At 38.9% G+C, this 21,382-nt stretch overlaps 2 protein-coding genes across 4 annotated transcripts in view; one reads left to right on the top strand and one right to left on the bottom strand.

Moving 5' to 3' along the window:
• tent2 (terminal nucleotidyltransferase 2) overlaps positions 1-17,714 on the bottom strand; it is a 46,418-nt gene extending 28,704 nt beyond the window's left edge. For all 3 annotated transcript variants that reach the window (XM_029124382.2, XM_029124383.2, XM_029124384.2), the window contains exon 1: positions 17,612-17,714. The gene's annotated coding sequence lies outside the window, so the exon portion shown is untranslated. The remainder of the gene's footprint in view (positions 1-17,611) is intronic.
• LOC117595437 (zinc finger BED domain-containing protein 1-like) lies at positions 11,962-13,356 on the top strand. The gene is made up of 2 exons (XM_034296609.1): positions 11,962-12,031; positions 12,329-13,356. The coding sequence occupies exon 2, from the start codon at positions 12,511-12,513 to the stop codon at positions 13,345-13,347; it is 837 nt and encodes a 278-aa protein (XP_034152500.1). The 5' UTR covers positions 11,962-12,031; positions 12,329-12,510; the 3' UTR covers positions 13,348-13,356.
• Positions 17,715-21,382: the final 3,668 nt, after the last annotated feature.

Here is a 21,382-nt window from a genome sequence, read left to right as displayed (position 1 = left end):
GTGGCCTAGCCAGTCTCCAGACCTGACCCCAATAGAAAATCTTTGGAGGGAGCTGAAAGTCCGTATTGCCCAGCGACAGCACTGAAACCTGAAGGATCTGGAGAAGGTCTGTATGGAGGAGTGAGCCAAAATCCCTGCTGAAGTTTGTGCAAACCTGGTCAAGAACTACAGGAAACGCATGATCTCTGTAATTGCAAACAAAGGTTTCTGTACCAAATTTTAAGTTCTGCTTTTCTGATGTATCAAATACTTATGTCATGCAATAAAATGTTAATGAATTACTTAAAAATCATACAATGTCATTTTCTTGGTTTTTGTTTTAGATTCTGTCACTCACAGTTGAAGTGTACAGATGATTAAAAATTACTTGTGCGTTTTAAAACATTGTCTTATTACGTAACCCATGTGCATTTCAGCTTCAAGACTAGATGGACTGGCCATTAAGAATATTCACACACAATTGAATTCAGGTTCCTTCAATAATGGCATGTTGTCCAGGTCCTGAGGCATTTTTGTTTTAGATTCCATCACTCACAGTTCAAGAGTACCTATGCTAAAAATGTATAAGTGGGAAAACCTGCAAAATTGGCAGTGTATCTAATACTTGTTCTCCCCACTGTCGAAGTTGATGAGACACACACACACAAGATGTAGGTTAATTATGTGATCTGTACATTTTCATGTCCAAAACAGGTATTAAAAAAAAATTATAATAATGTATTAATGTACATGTTATACTATCTAAATGCCATTTGTTTTCTTCAGTGTCCTAAAATAATACTGAATCTGAGAACAAGTCACTGTTGGGGCTCTGAACATTTAAACAGTCATTTGGTTCAACCACACGACAAAAAATACAGTCTTTATGAATATTAATAAAATATCTTCAATGCCAGTAACTGTCAAAAGCTTATTCGGTTATGATTTTGCAGGGGTCTAAACTGCTATATGCCCAAGACATTTAATGTAGAAAAGTTTTAAATACTTAAAATGCCTTTGTCCAGGAAATCCTGTTTCATCATTATCAACCAACATTAAGTCAAATAAAGTCTCTTACAAATATTTGATATGTGTTTCCACATGCAATGCAATTTGCTTTGCATGTGAATTTGGACAATGCTAATAATGCTAATTCCAGGCTGATAATTACCATTATTAGCATATAAAACACCACAGCAGCACAAACAAAAGTTTTAACTGCACAAACACAGCACAAACAAGACTATTTTGGGTGAATCTGGAGCATGATGTAGGGCTGAGTGACCTCAGAATGACCTATAAAATATTAATTAATATCTAAATAAAATTTGCAGAATAAACACATTTCAAAGGCACAAACGACTGAGCCTATTTTTCCAAAGTTTTGCATTGGTTTGGGGGGGCCAACTTCACACAGGTCTGGGACCAAGCGTGCCGCACAAGCCCTGAAAAGTGAAGCCAAAACGTCTCGATCGCCCCCTGGTGAGTGGTCCCAGTATAGGTCATAAAACCCGCCCTCCCCATGTTATTCAACGGGACGCGAGACCAACTAAACAATTAAATTACCCATCAAATATCTTTTTTTCCGAAGCTGGTTTCTGTCATTTACTGTAGTTTGTATCACGCTTATGTAAATTCAATAGTTTGTTTTTAAAATAAGTTGGCTTTTAGTTAGTTATTTAATGCTCTAAAAACGGTGGTGTGACGTTGTGATTCACAGCTGTGATTGACAGCTATCTGAGCCGAGGAGCCACTGAATCTTCGGAGGACTGAGGAGATTGGAACTTTACATTTAATCTATAAATTTCTATAATTGATATAATTTCACACGGACATAATGGGTTGTTCTGCAGTACATTGTGCTAACCGATCTGGCATTTCCAATCGATCTTTGAATTTTTTTCGGTAAGTTAAATTTATAAGCTATTTAATTAGTAAATAAATGTAATGGGCTAGCTGACGTTAGCTAAAAGACAACAAGCCTCGTTAATAGCCATGTTAATAGCTAGCAGGTGATCGTTAGCTAGAAGTTACCAATTATTTTTGTATTAGGCCTATTCTAAATTAAGGTTAAACATGATGTAAGTTAGGCAATAACATATCGTCTAGGTTTAACAAGCAAAGGTTGTACTGTACTTGGACTTGCGATTGATTACGGTATGCGCATTCTGTGAGGGAGAGTGAGGGCGGGGCACAGGGGTGGGGCCGTTGATTTCGCGGCTTTACGGCTTTACGTCCTGCTCGCTACTGCGCATAACTACTGCGCAGAACTGGTCCCAAGATCGCTATCTGCGCAGACGCAAGTCCAAGATGTCAGCGCCGTATCGGGACACTGGCGGCTTCAGTTTTCACCAATGGAAAAGAGCGAAAGGGCGTCGTCCATTTTTTTTACAGTCTATGTCTGGGACAGAGGAGAATAAAAAAAACACTGGGAACCAGTAGGATTTCCTATAAGCATCTCTTCTCACATACTCCGGTCACTGTTCTTCACTGACGGATAAAAACAAGAAAAGGAATCAGGTAAGCCAAGTTTGGCCAGCCCGCAATTAGAAGGAATGAATGTAGTTGCCCTCGCTGGATTCGAAGCAGGTTCTCCTATGTGACAGGCTGTGTAACCACTACGCCACTGAGCTATACGTGTGCAGAGTGTTCTACATTGTTTAACCAATTAGTCGAAACTCCACGGTTCTCGAAACTAGTTCCCGACATTAGCTAACATCCAAACCAACAACAGGTATAAGAGGGTTGATAAACTGGATTCAATGTGTTAAATTAGAAAGAGATAACTGTAGGGACAAATTAGGACATACTACCCCGATTCCAACAAAATTACTTAAGGAGCTATTTCCTGTGCTAGGTCAGCCAATGCTGAACATAATAAATTGCTCCCTTTCCTCCGGATGTGTACCAAACTCACTAAAAATAGCGGAAATCTCTTCTAAAAAAACAATTATAGGCCAATATCGAACCTCACGTTCCGCTCAGAAATCTTAGAAAAATGTGTTTCCCAACAACTGAATGCCTTCCTAAAGACAAATAACATTTATGAAATACTCCAGTCCGGTTTCAGATTCCATCATAGTACTGAGACTGCACTCGTGAAGGTAACAAATGACCTTCTAATGGCCTCGGACAAAGGTTCTGCATCCGTCCTGTTGCTTCTTGATGTTAGTGCTGCTTTTGACAATATTGATCACTCCCCTCTCTTAGAGAGACTGGAAACCCATATTAGGCTACGTGGACATGTTCTAGCCCGGTTTAAATCTTATTTATCTGAAAGATATCAGTTTTAGTGTGGATGGCATATCCTCTGACAAGTCAAAGGTATGCTTTGGTGTTCCTCAAGGCTTGGTTCCGGGCCCATTATTGTTCTCACTATATATGCTCCCTCTGGGCGATGTAATCCGAAATCACAATGTAAACGTTCACTGTTACGCTGATATTTCATAAGTTATAGCGCCATCACGGAATGGGGATGTTTTAAGAAAACTCACTTTAACTCACTTTTAATACATTGGGACAAGTGAGAGTCATGAACAGAACAATGTGTTGTATAGTTTGATGGACCGATTAGAGACATACACCTGGACATCTGAATTGTAAATATTTATTGTCTTAAAATAGCAGGGGCAGATGTGTTGTAAGAGCACTTGAAGAGCACAGAAAGCTACGACTTCGGCTTTTTATTTTTATGATCAATCAAAATGATAATTTTTACTGGTTAAATATTATATTCGTATGTGTAAAGTTTATGGACCTTATTCACCTCCATCTTGAAATCCAAAACGAGGCTAGGGGGTACACTCTAAACCGGAAGTTCATTGACAGAGCGCAGCAGCGGGCGTCTGTCATCATGGCGATATCTGTGTGGACACCAAATCTTTCATGTCTTCCCGAAATAACAGTGGACTATGTCGAAAAATGGGCCAATAAGGACTGCATGATTCCCCGGGCTGTTTTGCTGAAAGGATACAGCAACTGTCTTGAGGGATATGTGCACAACGTGGAAGGTAATGCACAGACGATCACAGCTTTTTTTCTGAAATCAACATTAGTTAACGTTACTTTTAAAGTTAGCTGGTTAGCTAGTTAAAACAACAGGACGTGACAACATTACAAGCTGATGCTAAGCATTGTTAAGATATATTAACCACACCAGACTGACTGTTATTTTGAGTGTTAACAATAAATTATTTTACCGACAGTCAAGAGGAGCGAGACAGTCAGTGTGAGAGCTAAGTCTTTTCGCTCAATGCGAAAAAACAAGGCACCTTACAACATTCAGGTATCATGACTGTGGATAAACTGCTCAGTTTGCGGAGTGGTGGCACTGCTAGAATACGCTAGCTAAACGTTCAAATGTTCATCTTGATCGTTCATATCAACAGTTCATCTTGATCGTTCATATCAACAGTTCATCTTTCCATGCTAGACTAAAAAGTTGATGTGATCTTTAGCTGAAAGTGTATTGGAACCATCAGTCAAAATAGCTTGTTTCCAATGTGTCACTACAAGCAAGGCAGGGTGCTACTGTTGGTTATTAAAATTAATAAATATTAAGTATAAGTTAATTTGTTTACAGGCATGGGTTGCTCAGTTCACATAGCGATGTTACATAGGGTTGGGGAAGGTACTATTCAGGTCTCACAGGTAACACAGATGCTAAAAACGAATCAGTAATGTCGTCTACTTGGATGCACAAACCCAGTAAAATGTTTTTTTTTAAACGTAGTTGTGTGCTTAACATGGTCTAGATTAGCAATGGTTATTATCATAAACATGCACAGATCACGTCTTGTTTATATTTTGCTGTAAGACATTAGCTGCCCAGGCTAGTAAAAAGAGCAACAACTTGCTTAACGTTACCCCCGAATCAGCCCTTCGCTTGTTATAACTTAAAAAGGACCGGTTCGTGGCTAATAAAGTCATGTCTATTTAGCCAGAAGGTTAAGCTAGTTATCTCTGACAGTTAACGTAAATATGGCTAACGTTAGCATCGTAAACTAATGTTAATATCATACCTTGAAATGGCGACCGGGATCTCTTCTTATTTTATGAATCCATTCACGGCCAAGTACAGGATCTTTGGGGAAACGATGGAAGGTTTGACCTGTATAGGATTTCTTTCTCTTTGAAGACGTACATTTGGGAACACAATAATGCCGCGGCATTGTAGGTAACGTTATGACAGAAGTCTACCAATGGGCGAGCCAACGTTACTTCCGTACCCTACAGCCTCGTTTTGGTTTAAAGGAAGTGACGTGGGTGAATAAGGCGAATTAGGAGTTGATTTCAGAATCCGTTTGCCTACTTAAAATTTATAATTCACATTATTAGTATAGAGTCTGGCAAGCGAACCGCACGATTCGCCTGCCACAATTAGAGCTTGCTGTTGATAAGAGGAGTTGATGCAACAAATAAGCACCTGATGCATTTGTCTATTAAATACAGTATTAGAGTTAACTCTGACAGCCTAGTCGCCAACTGTCATAAGATGTTTTTCTACCATGCCTTACTTCAAAACTATGATCGTAACAAATAATTCTGCTTTGTATTTTATTATTTCTTAAGACAATTCAAATGCTTAAACAAATACTATTTATTTCTGTGTAGGCTATTGGTGTATTTCGTTATTATAACATATCAGTGAAGTTGCAACTAGAAACATTTCTTTTTTTTAAATCGTAATAACCTGTTATGTCAAGAGAACATTCTGGGTACCGTCATTTAGAAAAAGATTTTCAAGAACAAATAGCATGTTCGCAATCTACCTGATCTTACCGTGGTAAGAAAACTCTGGAATTAAATGAGCGACATTTGTACATCCTAGGATCCCAGGCCTTGGCTGCAGCTAACAACGTCGCCATTCTAGCTTCTGCTACTTCAGAGATCCTAGACCGTGCTCCCTCCCCCTCCTCACGTGACTAGGGGCAGATCGTGGGATAATATGACGCCATCCTACACCTGAATCAGGCGCTGACTGTTTGTGCCAGCAGAGCAGTGGTGACATCCATCACCGGTAACCGCCACCTCTGGTTGTCTCTCTCCTCCCTCTGTGAGATGGACTGCAATCCTCTTCTCGACGCACCTATCTCCCAGAGTAGATTCGGAGATGCTGTCCACGCTGCCATTGAGACCTTCTAGCAAGCAGACGCGGGCAGAAAGGTGCTCTCCTATCATCTCTCTCTGGCTGGTTGAGCCCCCGCTGTTGACTCTCGCTTTTCTCGTCCTTCTTGGCCAGGTTCTTCAGAGAGGACTCTGACACCACTTCTGCTACGTTTTCTGCTCCCTCTCATTCTCCGACTGCTGAGGCGCCTGTTTCTGCTACGGTATGTCCCAGATCATGGACCCCCGCTCCCCAGTTTGCGACCCCGTGGCCCAGCAAGAAACCGAAACAGGCTTGAATAGGCATGGGGTTTGCCGGGGACAGCAACGTTGCCTACCCAGCCCCATGCCTCACCCTCTCCCTTTTTGGTTGTGGCGGGATTGCTCCCGCTTCACTGCTGGCTATTACTGAATCTCTTTGCCGTGCCGACACTTCCCGGCTTCTCCTTGACAACGCTTGTTTACCTCTGGCTTTTGCAAATGCAGGGTTCCTCTCATCCCACTGAGCCTTCGCTTTCTAATGGTGAGAGTTCCTCTTCTGGTGAGAATTCCCCTCACCGTGGCCTAGCGGGTAGAGCATTATTGGGAGTGGCGTCATCATTGTACTCCATCTGCCTGGCTCAATCACACGGTCAGAAAGAGTTATCTAATTCAATTTCGCAGGTCTCCCCTTCCCTTCTCAGGAGTGATGTGCTCCTGGCGTTGATAACGAAACTTCTGAGCAAAGGAGCGGTCTCCGAGGTTCCGGAGAATCTGAGACAGGACAGTCTCTATTCCCATTATCTGTTAATGAGTTTCGTCTGTGTTTTAACAGGATGTTTCCACTTAAACCACTTAAATAGATTGGATTTTTGGATCGAATAACGATTAAAATCTGTTAAAACACAGTCATGAATGACCATATTTTCAGTTTATCTCTGTTGTTTTTTCTTACGAGAATATCCTGTAATTTTACGGCTTTTTACTGGCGACTGTGCTGACAGACTTTTTATAGTATATTTTTTTTCCAGTGTATATCATTTGTATTATGTTTCAATAATAGCCTTCATCTGGGAGTTTCGCGCATTCATCCATTGACGTCACGCATTCAGTGAGGAGTGATTAGTGCCTGAATATCATTTGGGTACCAACACTAAGTGGTGTGGGCTGTTGGCAGGTTAAGTAGGAAAACAGGGTAAAAAAAACTCTGTTTGTCAGTTTTGAATTCCGATGGAACAATGTAATATAAACCTTCTTAGGAAAAGTCACGGAAGGAGGAGGGCGTAGCTTTCAAAATGGCAGTTTTATTTTAATTACAAACTCAAACGCCAGATGGCGTAGGCATTTGTCGGTTCTAGTGTTAAATAGACATCAAATGTGTATGTTTATCATTATAATTCTTTTAAGAAAAATGTTACCTTGTGAATGTTAGAAGCATGCTGTCTGATAGGGCTGCACAATATATCGTTTCAGCATCAACATTGTGATGTACGCATCCCCAAGTCACATCGCAGAATGCGCAATTTAGTAAGGTAAACATATATCAGTCTATAATATAAAACATTTTCAAAAGGAAAACTAGCATTATATCTGTCTGATAAGGTAATTTACTCTGATTTATGGGTTATTGGATACACAGTTTTTATTACTATTATTATTAATATTTTAAACACTGAGTTCGAAAAATTTGAATTTGGTTGCAAAAGGAAATGGATCGTCAATTATATGGAAATATTTCAGGATGTTGACCAAAAACAGGTACATTGTCGAGAGTGCCTTGCAATTGTTGCCACAATACAAGGCAACATGACCAATTTGTTTGATAATTTAAGGCAGCACCACAAATCTTCATATGACAAGTGCAAAGCATGTCAATACCATCCAAAGCAAAAATCTATTTTGGTTGCATTTGCCAGTATTACATCTGCACTTACAACCAGACGGCTAGACCAGAACTTTTGGCCAATTTCAAATGCCAACAGCACACCATATGATAGAAATACAGACAAATAAATAACCCAAATGGCCCTGAAGAGTTGACATACCCTTGAATGTTTGGCCGTGTTACAGACAAAGAAGGTGACACACAGGTTAAAATGGCAATTTAAGGTGAATTTCCCACACCTGTAGCTTTATAAATTGCAACTAGTGTCTGTGTATAAATAGTCAATTAGTTTTTTAGCTCTCACGTGGATACACTGAGCAGGCTAGATACTGAGCCATGGGAAGCAGAAAATAACTGTTCAAAGACCAGCGTAACAAGATAATGGAACTTTATAAAGATGGAACAGGATATAAGTAGATATCCAAAGCCTTGAAAATACCAGTCAGCACTGTTCAATCACTTACTAAGTGGAAAACAATTACAATAAGCCCAACAACACCTTCCCGACACACCTCACAACTTCTGGCACAATGCAATTTGAAAAATAGAGCTTTATGGTCACAACCATAAGCGCAATGTTTGCAGAGGGGTCAACAAGGCCTATAGTGAAAAGAATACCATCTCCACTGAGAAGCATGTTGCAACTCTTTTCTACTAAAAGGTTGCAGCTAGCTTTCTTACATTCCGGTAAAGAAAAAAAATACTGATATTACTTGATGTCTAGTCTGTCGTGCAAGTCGAATTGTACAAACTGCAACTTGTCTAAACAACTTCCGTAAATGACATTTTTAAGATTTCCAAAAATGTTTTAACCTCCATACATTTCAATAGAAAATGGTGGGGGGCTAGCTGAAAAAGTATATTGATTAGCAAAACGTACCAATGCTTGCCAGTGCTATTATATTTTGAACTTGAGAGGATTACTTCGCCGACCTCTCGAAACGTTAGCTAATATTTACAGAACACAGCTCGCTTCAAATGAGTGAGTTACGTTCAAAGCATCAAACTCAACCGAACATGCTGCCAAATGAATGGGCTAAAGCCCCCCTTCAACAGGCCTAGCGACGTCCCTGAGTAAGCCTACTACATTTAAATGAGGGCGACAACACACTCTGCGGACACACCATGAATAGTTTAGCAATACAACCATATCAAATATAAACAAACGATCAAACAAAAATGAGAAACCGTTATTAAAAAAACAACAGTTTAAAATGAAGTGTCTTTGGACTCTGATTACTAAACAACGGCAAGCTGATCAGATTTCCAAGCAAGCCTATTGATTTATATTTTCAAAAATGCACAGGGGTGATTTGCGAGTGCATGGAGGTACTGTAAGTCCAGCAGTTGAAAACACCCGCTTGGTTGGCACTGAAGTCACAGGGATGCGCATACAGTGGATATACCAAGTCTACACACCCCTGGTAAAATGACGGATTTGTAAGATAAATCATGTAAAAACTTTTAAAGTGACCTATAATGAGAACAATTCAATTGAAAACAAACTGAAATCTTCGAGGCTGAAAAATGAAAAACTTACAATAACCTGATTGCATAAGTGTGCACACCCTCGTATAACTGGGGATGTGGCTGAGTTCAGAATTAACCAGTCACATTCAAACATGTTAAATCTAAGTCATTACACACCTGCCATCATTTAAAGTTACTCTGATTAATCACAAATAAAGTTCAGCTTTTCTAGTAGGATTTTCTTAGTTGCACCTCAGAGCAAAAGCCATGGTCCGCAGAGAGCTTCCAAAGCATCAGAGGGATCTCATTGTTGAACGATATCAGTCAGGAAAAGGGTACAAAATAATTTCCAAAGCATTAGATATACCATGGAACACAGTGAAGACAGTCATCATCAAGTGGAGAAAATATGGCACAACAGAGACATTACCAAGAATTAGACGTCCCTCCAAAATTGATGAAAAGACGAGAAGAAAACTAATCAGAGAGGATTCCAAGAGGCCTACAGAAACATTAAAGAAACTGCAGGAATTTCTGGCAAGTACTGCAAAAACAAACATCAAGTCCCCCAAAAGCATGTGGGATAATGTATTATGGTCTGATGAAACCAAGGTTTAACTTTTTGGCCATAATTCCAAAAGGTATGTTTGGCGCAAAAACAACACTGCACATCACCCAAAAAACACCATACCCAGAGTGAAGCATGGTGGTGGTGGCATCATGCTTTGGGGCTGTTTTTCTTCACCCTTTGTCAGGGTGGAGGGAATTATAAACAGTTCCAAATACCTGGCAATTTTGGCACAAAACCTTCAGGCGTCCGTTACAAAGCTGAAGATTAAGTTCATCTTTCAGCACAACAACGACCCAAAGCACACATCCAAATCCACAAAAGCATGGCTTCACCAGAAGAAGATTAACGTTTTGGAATGGCCCAGCCAGAGCCCAGACCTGAATCCAATTGAACATCTGTGGGGTAGGGCTGAACGATACATCGAATTTTCATCGTCATCGCCATATGAACTTGCGTGATGAACACATCGCAGCAGACAGCCTGACAAGATGAATAAGGGAAAACAGTTTATTACATGCCCTAAGCGCATGTAATAAACGTTTGACCTATCACGTTTAGATCTGAAGACATGGTTGGCGCGTTCATGCTATTTGGCCAATCAGCTGAAGCCCCGGGAAAGTGGCCGACAGCTGTCAATTTAGTTGCGAGTCTGCACAGTGTGTTATACAATGGCGGAGGAAGGAGAGAGTGAGGTGGTGGTTGACAAAGAATTGATAGTGAAAAAGAACAGCACTTCAGATATCTGGAAATATTTTGGATTTAGGAGGGATGACGTGCTACAAACACAGGTACTGTGCCGAACATGCCAAACAGTTGTGGCAACTTCAAGAGGAAACACGACCAACCTCCATCACCACCTGCAATACAACCATAAAGACCTACACGAACAATTTAAAACTAGCCAAACAACAAAACAAAAAAATCCGAGTAGCAAATCTAAAACAGCAGTCAATTTCTCAAAGTTTTGCGAGTGTGACTCCTTATGAAACAACATCTAAACGCCACAGAGAAATCACAGCGGCAATAACGCGTTATTTGGCGAAGGACATGATGCCGATAAACACAGTAACCAAAGGTGGTTTTGTGAGCCTGGTAACTAATTTGGACCGAAGATACCAGATTCCATCACGGACCTATTTTTCGCAAATCGCCATTCCAAAAATGTATGACGCATGCAGGGAGACTGTGGAATCGGAACTGAGTCAAGTTGAACACTACGCGTGTACCACAGATCTTTGGTCCAGTCGAACGACAGAGCCCTACATCAGCCTTACTGTGCACTTTTTGGATCAAGACTTTGAACTGAAAACGCGATGTCCACAAACATCCTATTTCCCCGGACAGCACACCGCAGAAAACATTGCCTGTGGATTAAGTGATGCTTTGGCCAGCTGGCATTTGCGGGAAGCGCAGCTGGTTTGCATTACTACCGACAACGGGGCAAACGTTGTGAAAGCAACAGAACTCAACCACTGGGTCAGACTTCAGTGCTTTGGCCATAGGCTGCATCTTGCTATTGGTAAGTGTAATGATAATATTTTATTTAAGTTACGTAAGGGATAGAGCGAGGCGGTTGTTATAATAGCAGCTAAAGTTAAAGTTAGTCCACATCAGCATGAAGGCATTGTATTCGCTGCATAACAAACAGACTCGCTCTACATTATCCCGTTTATTACATGGCTACCTTCCAAATAAATAATTTGACACAAAATATTAATTTAAAAAGAAGTTTATTGATTTAAAAATAAGTGTATTGCTTCCGCTAGAGAAAATAGTACGCTCCGTCTTAATGGTTAGAATCATGTGTGTCTATAGCAACGCTATTTTTCATGGCAACGGTGTCTCTGGTTATTATACTTAGAACAGACCGCATTGTACAACCAAGCCACGTAATAATTAAGGGATAATGTATAGCGAGACAAATAATTGATTTAAAAAGGAGTTTATTTGATTTAAAAACGATTGTATTGCTTTCGCTAAACAGAAACGTATCCATAGCAACGCTCTGTTTTTCATATACGGTCTGAGCCATGTAATAAATGGTAAGTTACTATTAGGCTAATGCAATTATTATTTTATTATAAACAATAGGAAACTCTGAGCACTTGTTGTAAGTTGTATTTCCCCACTGCATGGTCAGCATTTATCTAACGTTAACAGGATTATCACTGTGTAAGAATTTTAGTTAATTATGCAGCATTTGAAATATTACTTTATTAAAATAATTATATTACTATAAAATGTAATTTAGTTAAATTATTAATAATTAAATAATTGGCTACAATGTTTACGGGTAGTTTGAGTAGTTTGTAACAATTTATTTCTTATCCTCTTTCCAGGAAATGCTATTAAGGATGACAGCCGCATTGACCGTGCTGCTGGGCTGTGCAAAAAATTGGTGGGACATTTTTCCCACAGCTGGAAACAGAAGACGGCACTAAAAAAAGCACAACAGGAGCACAACCTCCCTGAGCACTCACTCATCACAGAATGTCCAACTAGGTGGGGCTCAAGACAAAAGATGATTGAGAGGGTCTTGGAGCAGCGGCGGGCCATTTCTGATGTCCTATCAGCAGACCGTAAAACACGGCATCTGGTTCCCTCCTGGCAGGACCTGGATGTACTAGAGTCTGTAAACCTGGCATTACGCCCTTTGCAGGAATTTACTGATGCTCTTTCCGGGGAAATCTATGTCAGTGTTTCATATGTGAAACCCGTCCTTCATCTTTTAAAGACATCGGCCCTTGTAGAAAAGGAAGATGACACAGATTTAACCAAGTCCATTAAAGTGAAAATCCTGGATTACATGAATACAAAGTATGATGACCCAGGAACACAAGAACTTCTGGACATCGCATCCTTCATGGACCCCAGGTTCAAGGTCACCTACATCAGCAGTGAAAAAGTTGAGGACATCAAGAGCAGGATCATGTCAGAAATGAAAGACTCTGCACAGAAGGAGGGGACACATTCTGAGAACACAGAGGCCCAGACCATGGAGCTACCCAGCGAAAAAAAAACAAAGCGATCATTGGGCAGTTTGCTCAAAACAAATCCAAGCCCCACTCCAACAGCATCTTTCATGCATCTGGAGCAAGCTGTTGAAGCTGAACTTAACAGCTACTTGTTCTCCCCCACCATTCACAGTGAAGCCGACCCTTTGGCCTGGTGGAGTTTCCACCAGGTCACCTACCCTAAGCTGACCAAACTTGCTCGGAAGTATCTTTGTATACCTGCAACTAGTTCTCCCTCCGAGAGGCTCTTCAGCACTTCAGGGAATGTAGTAACATGTCAACGAACATGTTTGAAACCTAGCAAAGTTAACATGCTGGTTTTCTTGGCCAAGAACTTGCCCTAAAGAGATGGCCAAGGCAGTAACTTGTCCTAAGAGGCAGATCTTTTTTTGCTGGTTTTATGAGCCATACAGTTATTTAAAATTTTCGTTTTTATTTTGCAGTTATTTTCCCCACATTTGTTTTGTTTAAAGAGAGATGTTTTTGTTGAGTTTACAAGAAAATATTCTAAAAGGAGCAGGGGAAATTGAACATTATTTTTTTTATAGTTATAATGCTTCATTTATGTGCAATTTGTTCAATAAAAGCATGTCAAAAATGATCTATTTTGTTTCTTTGTTCAGTGGAAATAGGCTATTCAATGTTTAGGTTTGCAAATAACCTATTAAAGCACTGACATGGGAACAGTATAGCTAACATTCACATTTGAATATTTATCGCAAGTCATATCGTCATCGCAATATTAAATAATGTTATCGCACATCGCAGCTTTTCCTCATATCGTGCAGCCCTACTGTGGGGTGATCTGAATTGGGCTGTGCACGGGAGATGTCCTAGCAAACTGACAGATTTGGAGCGCTTTTGCAAAGAAGAGTGGGAAAATATTGCCACGCTAATAAACACCTACCCAAAAAGACTGAGTGCTGTAATAAAATAAAGAGGTGCTTCAACAAAGTATTAGTTTAAGGATGTGCACACTTATGCAACCAGGTTATTGTGAGTTTTAATTTTTTTATTTTTCCCCCTCAAAGATTTCAGTTTGTTTTTCAACTGAATTGTTTATTATTATAGGTCACATCTGACATGATTTATCTTTGTTTCATTCTTTTACATCACAAGAACCTGGCTTTTTAAAAGGGGTGTGTAGACTTTTTATATCCACTGTATACTGCCGGGGGAATCTTCCTTCCTTTAACCTACCTTCCATGTTACTTTATCTCAGTAGCACCTTTCAATGACTATTCTTCCAGTGACAGTGGCTCACAATGGAATGCTATGTCCGGTTTCCACTGAATTCTTTAACTGCAAAAAGCCTTCACCATGAGTAGTATTTAATGGCATCATATCTTTCTCTATTACCTGGAAAATATCTTGTGTTCTGCTCTGCCTGTTGTTGATTACAGTTATTTCTAGGGAACATTGATGTAATGGTCATTTGAGAGTAGGAAGAACCCCTAATCAAGGCCATAGGATGTTTGTTTGTCAAGTAATAGTCTACATCATTGGTTTTAGGGCTGGGCGATATGGCAAAAAATAGGATCACGATAATCTTTTCCATATTGATCGATATCGATATTTATGCCGATATATAATTTGATAATGCAGCCAGTTTGAAGAGTATCCTGATAATGACTGAAGCCTGAAGAAACCAGAGGGTTCATTAGTTAAACTTTAGAATATAGTTTATTAACATAAAAAATAGAACATAATTTAACAGTTAACTGTGCAAACAAACATTATCTGCCGTTACAAAACAGTACAAGATAGTAATGTAAATGCAAATGTAAATAAAACAAAAAGCTGTGACTACTATCACATTACTTTTGGCAGGGCAGCAAACATCTCAAGAAAAAAATAAAGTAAACAAGTGTATCACAAAAGCCCTGGCACATTTAAGTACTTAACTTGTAACATAACATTAATTCTGTACTGGTTTTGCATCCCTCAAATGTTTTAGAGGTAGAAATCTGAGTAAAAAGTGCAAAATGTAAACATTGTAATTGTAAACCAGTCATTATGCTATATCTTATAGCTAGTGCACATCAATTGTAACCCCATTATAGGTTTTTGGCCAGAAATACTAGTCTGTCCACAGTGTCTGGCTTCAAAGCTGCCCTGTGGCAAGACACAATATTGCCACCAGTGCTAAAAACACACTCTGAGGGTGAGCTGGTGGCAGGAATACACAGGTACCGCTTTTCCAGGAGGCTCACTCTGGGGTATGTTGTTGAGTGGATGTTCCACCATGCCAGGGGGTTGGTCTCGCTGTCTGCATGAGGAGCTAACAGGTAATTTTCAGTTCAGTCTCAATAGCCTGCTGGTCTGTAAGACCAAAAGTAGCAAGAGAGTAGGACTTCTTGAAAAAGCTGCCCAGTGTCTTTGTCCGCATTTTGGCTGGTGTAGCTGCTGCAGCATCTCCTCTAATCCGTCTTTCTCCACTGTGCTCAGGGGCATCACGTCTTTCGCGATAAAGTGATGGAAAAGATTTGTTGTGTTTCCCGTCTTGGTCGACACAGACCAACGGTATATTTTGCAGACCGTGTAAATCACTTTTGAGATATCCAAACCACTTTCATATAATTGACGTTTTGTTACCTTTTTTGTCAACAATTTCCTCGGGTTTGGAGGATAACGCAAGTTCACTTTCAATGTCGCTTTCTTGCCCATGCCCCTCGGTTCCACTTCCACTCATTTCTTCCATTTTCTTCACCACCGGTAACTCATGCGTGCAAGCCAAAAACGACTTCTTCTACTGACGTTTTTTTGGCGGTTGGCAAACAACTTTTGGTGCGCATTACCGCCACCTTCTGAAATGGCATTTATTTCTGCTGTGTGTTAGGCTGTTAGATCTATCTATATTGAGTAAAATATGTCCAAGTTGATCATCGTTATCGACCCTAATTTTATCGCGATCCCATATCGAGATCGTTTTATCGCCCAGCTCTAATTGGTGTAATCGTTTTGTTATTTTAACACACAGTATTTGCAGTGAATATGATCATTTTTTTAAATGAAAATGATCACAAGCCACATTTATTTTTGCTCACTTAATCTGTCATTGGATTATGCCACTGTACATAATTCGGAGGGTTCCTCCACCAACTAGTTATATAGCGTACATCGATCAAATGGCCATTGACAAAAATCTTAGTAACAATTAATCTTCAATTAATCATTAACATCCCTAGCAGACATAACTGCATGGGCGCAGGAACACTTCTGAAAACCATTGTTAGAACTCTACCATGCAAAGACGAAACCATATATAAACAAGATCCACAACCACCTGCCTGCAGTCCAGACCTGTAACCTATTGAAACATTTGGTGCATTATGAGACGGAAAATACAACAAAGGAGACCCTGAACTGTTGAGCAGCTGAAATCCTATATCAAGCAAGAATGGGAATAAAACTTTCAAAACTACAGCAATTGGTTTCCTCAGTTACCAAACGCTTAGTGTATTGTTAACATTTGTCAGTTTCAATATTTGATATGTTATGTTTCAATATTATGATATTTACTATTTTCAATTAAATGTAGGGATAAATGATTTGAACATAACTGCATTCTGTTTTATTTGCATTGTACAGTGTCCACATTTTTTGGGGAAACGGGGTTGTACTTATATATGATTATTTCTGAAACAAATATTTATAATACTTCTAAGCCATGTAACACTGTTAAAACTTATAATACTTCTAAAACATTTAAAATAGCAATACTTTTACTACATAAACATGCTTATGTTTGATACTTCTACTACTTCTAAGAATTGTAACGGATCCAATTGTGCTACTTCTTAAAATGTAAAGACTCCTAATACTTAAAAACACTTATCCTATTAAATCCTATTTCCAAAACTGGTTTTCAAGGCAGCCCCACAAAATTTTTTGGAAAACGAACATAACCCTTTTAGTGACACAATAGTTTGCTTCCAAACTTGCTGCTTTACCAACAAACAGGACCTGTTTTGAAAGATATCCTTTATCTTTTGACGGTTATGATGATTAGGCCCAATATAAAATTGCTTAATGTTACAACCACTTCTTGCGGTGTCTCGCTTAACTGGTACTCCTGTCAGTTTTGCCAGTAGTTGGTCTTCTATATACACTCGTCAGTGGGCTGCATACTACTTATTCAGCCGGAGGGTAGAAAGGTAATTCTACTTTTTTTTTGACAACTTCGTTGAAAATTTGATTTTGGAGGGAGAAATGGCTCTAAAACGGCCCTCTTAGGCACTGCGACGCGATACAAACTACTTTCTTTTCATTATAATCACCTACGTATTAACGATGCCCTGGTGTATAATGAGCTGCAAATGAAGCAACAGCATACCGTTGCCCTGAGTGAATTTAGATCGTCTTTCTATTAATGAATGGATATCTGGAAACTAGAAAACTAGTTATTTATTAGCCCGACCACAGTCTTATCTCAACATACTGTTCGGTCAGGAAAACGGTTAGCTAAATGTCAGTTCAGCTAAGGTCAACCGTTTCTTGCCAAAGACTAGCAATTCGATTAACTTGGGAACAAAGAGACGTAGTGTTATAGAGAATAATATGAACATCAATATAATAGATAATTCTTAGTTGGTTTTCCAAACTCACCAATACAGTAATGTTGTATCTAGGCTAACTGCTAATGATAATCTTCTGTAATCAGCGTCTTGTGAGCAACATTAAAGAAACACTTCCGGGTCACGAAAATTAGGAGTTTTTCAAAATAAAAGAGACCAACGTATTACTTCAAAACGGAGATAAATTGGGTTTATTACTTGTTTAAGAAAATGTACCTCTCAAAAGAGTGACAACATTTAAAATACGATCATATTTAAGTGTAATTTCGATAGAAAGTGGGTATTAAAACACGTTCCAAGGGCAAAATTCAGACAATGACAATGACTGAATGTGGTATACATATTGCCTCATAGCTCATAAACTATATAAACGATATATTCCACAGAGAAAGCAATGTAAGAAATGTTCAGGAGAATGTGTAGAGTATGACAAACCTGTCTAATCATTGGGAATTGTGTGCTACATCTAGCAACACAATATTTCCACACCCTCTTTTTCTACGATGTAACTCAACGGAAATGAAATACATATTGACTCATACAGAAAAAAATATTATATATGCCGCAGTGAATGTATTGTAGGAAATGTCAAGGAGATTCTATAGAGTGATTATGTGCAAAAAAATGAAGGGGCACTGTGTGTTTGCCATTGTTGCTGGCATTTTACTCTGCCACAATGTAACTCAATGGATATGAAATACATATTAAAAAAAACTGTTCTATATGCCGCAATGAATGTACTGTAGGAAATGTTTTGTACCTAAACATTAAATGAAGCTCGAACTTATCAAGGAAACCTGATCACTTTCATATTTAATAGCCAGGTTTATTTAATTAAACATTACATGTAATTTGAAAAGCATATATATATATATATATATATATATATATATAGCATGTTTTAATAGGCATTCAAGAGAGCCTGTTTTGTGCTGTCCTACTTAAACATGTTTTAATAAGTTTTCAGGAAACAGCTTGTTTGTTGTGCTTTGTCATGTTCACTATGTAATTTTGAGTCCAACGCATTTATTGCGTTGATTCTGGTAAAATAGTCTCATGGTTTTCTTACAAAAGGTTAAAATATTGCTTTCTCTCTCCTTGGATATTGTATAAGTGGTAGAATGCATAAGAAACCACATGGTAATAGTCTTTAATGTTAAGGAGACACGCTGTGTCCCATGGGGACTGAATTTGAATCCAATATAGTCATTGTCTGTAAAGAGGGTAATACAGCCAAAGCGATTTTACTCCTCACAATAAATTTGTATGTTGTATCTTAAATGCTGAATTCAGTTTGCTGAAATAGATGTTGTATCTTAAATTCCGCCACTATTTAAAATAAAAATGAAATAGAGATGGATATTTTCCCTAAATTTAGGAGGCTAATCGAGACATTGTTTGTCATGTAGTAGTTTGGCTATTGATCTGTGAAACTTCTAAATTTGAGTGCTGTAGTAGATATGGTAATACAATCACCCTGGTGGTTGCAGTAGGTAAACCACTGAAACATGGGCTGGAGTTTTCTCTCATACAATTTAGTAGCGCAGCTTATCCCCTAGTGGGGAAACCGATTATTTAGTCAGCCATGTGCCAAAAAATAGCCAATTTCGTAGACCTGTGGGAAGGTACTGAGGAAAAGTCAAATTTGAGAGCTGTTTAGCTATGAAAGACAGATTTGTCAATAGGTTATATGGTTTATAATTCCTTTGCACAAGCGGCCGTGTTGCACATGTCTTTGATTGTGCTTTTAACATTTTCACTTTATTTTTGATGAATATATAGAATGTAACTCCTTATCTAATGGATTCTAGATCCATCCCTACTACTAATTCTCTATTTTTCATGTCCATCCCAAAATTATGGCCAGTGCAGGTTCAGGATGGCACCTCCTCTGGACATATTTTTCATTGTTCTGCTTTCATTCATGGTGTCACTTTCCATTAACTGAAGTGAAAGCAGGTGGGATGTATGATATGATAATTGATTATGATTGGAAAGAGCTGAACTGAGTTCAATCCAATTGGTACTTATAAGGAGTTACATGAAAAAAAAAAAAAAAATCTTGTTTGCACAGTTATAACAGAGCATTGGCATCTGTTGTGTTTTACATCTTCCATTCACAGGATTTGTTTTTAATTTGTTTATTTGGAACTTGTTTTGTTTGATGTAAGGTCTAACAATATAATGGTTGAATAGAATATATCTAACCATTTCTGATTTGGCTAAGCAAAGTCAAGTCTGACAATCTTATTTTGATTGCTAGTTGCTATCGGGTATAAATATAGCACAAGGAATCAAACATCAACCAAGCAGTTCTGGGTGGAAAAGGAAATTTGACAGACTGTTAAGGAAACATGTCTTAATGGTCAGTAAGCTTCACTCTATAGATGGAACTTCTGAGATCCACAAGTTTTCTATTGTCTTCATTGTTGGGAGTTGACAGAACAATACCCAGTGGATGGTAGTTTGGACTGTTGAACTACACTAATCGTACTTTTGCAGTTATACTTTCAACAGATTGGGACATCAAAACCCCTTTTCAGATGATACATTACGTTACCGACTGGATACAGACAACTGAGTGTGTGAGTACCAGCAACATGTTCAAGAAGGATTTCTACAACAACACTGGTCAAATCTGTTCCAAAACTTCCTGACCACTCACATGGAAGAACAATGCCAGGGTCTGATCACTTGGCTTCACACTTCATTTCTAGATGAATCATCGATGGTGAGATGAGAATCCACCTGAGTCCTGAAGGACTCCACATACTACAGGTCAGAGTACCACAGGCCAATTGACTGGAAAGGTTACATGGTCCCAACACAGTTGAAGACACTGTTGTGGTGTTAATCTTGAATTAGTGAAGTGTTGGATACTCGCTATTCCACTACACATCACACTGATTGCAATAACTTGTTTTTCCAGTCAGTGTGTAACAGTGTAACAAAACAAAGAAAACTGAAGACAAGAACTACAGGACATTCTGTTTCTATTTACATTTTAAGCAGGATCCCAACTTCTTTTGTATACTTTTCCACTCAGATGGGCCACATACCTTCAGAATCAAAGAAGTGTGGTAGAAATGTTGTTATTCCATAGTACAATGACATCATATTGCTTATTCTAAGTATAATCCAGTCATTTAGTATGTGTTTCAGCTCTGCTCAGTTGTACAGGATGTGCCTACCACAGATAGCTATAACTTTGGCTAACTTCTCAAGGGCTGTAGATATCTTGTTATCTTGGTAAGCCAAGGTTTGCAAAGCAGCTGGTAAGTAAACTAACCATGCATGGCAGGGGGACACAGTGGGCTTTCCTGAATGTCGAGGCCTAAGCTCAAGCTTCAACAGGGAGCTCTTGACCTGACTCTGCTCTGAGTGTTGTTACCTGTTCTAGGTTTATAAATCTTGAATAAAGCTTTACTTGTGAAAATAATCTTCAGTCTCTGTGCCTTTCCCATTTAGTGAATTCAGTCATACTGATAGCTTTAAAAGATTAACAGATTGACAGAAGACCCAATGCTGTACTGATACCTTTCAAATATGTGTGCCACAAACAAATAAACAAAGACCGAATCTCCTCCCCCACATTTACGACACTACCAGCACTTCTCTTCTTGTCTACACACAGACTCTGTACTTTCCAATCAGCTCAATACTTAAATTGAAATATACATTGTAGAATTCATTAATACATTAGTTCAGTAAATTTTCCATAACAGTACACAGCATTGTATGAGATCTTCAGTTTCTTGGCAATTTCTGACATGGAATATCCTTAATTTCTCAGAAAAATAAT

The sequence above is a fragment of the Esox lucius genome, chromosome 13, assembly GCF_011004845.1.
Source record: "Esox lucius isolate fEsoLuc1 chromosome 13, fEsoLuc1.pri, whole genome shotgun sequence".
Taxonomy (NCBI): domain Eukaryota; kingdom Metazoa; phylum Chordata; class Actinopteri; order Esociformes; family Esocidae; genus Esox; species Esox lucius.
Note: the sequence above shows the minus strand (reverse complement) of the source record. Positions and strands in the feature narration are given on the sequence as shown.

What these genes read in the sequence shown, in the direction of transcription:
- LOC117595437 (XM_034296609.1), top strand. Translation starts at nt 12,511, where the DNA reads ATGATTGAGAGGGTCTTGGAGCAGCGGCGGGCCATTTCTGATGTCCTA.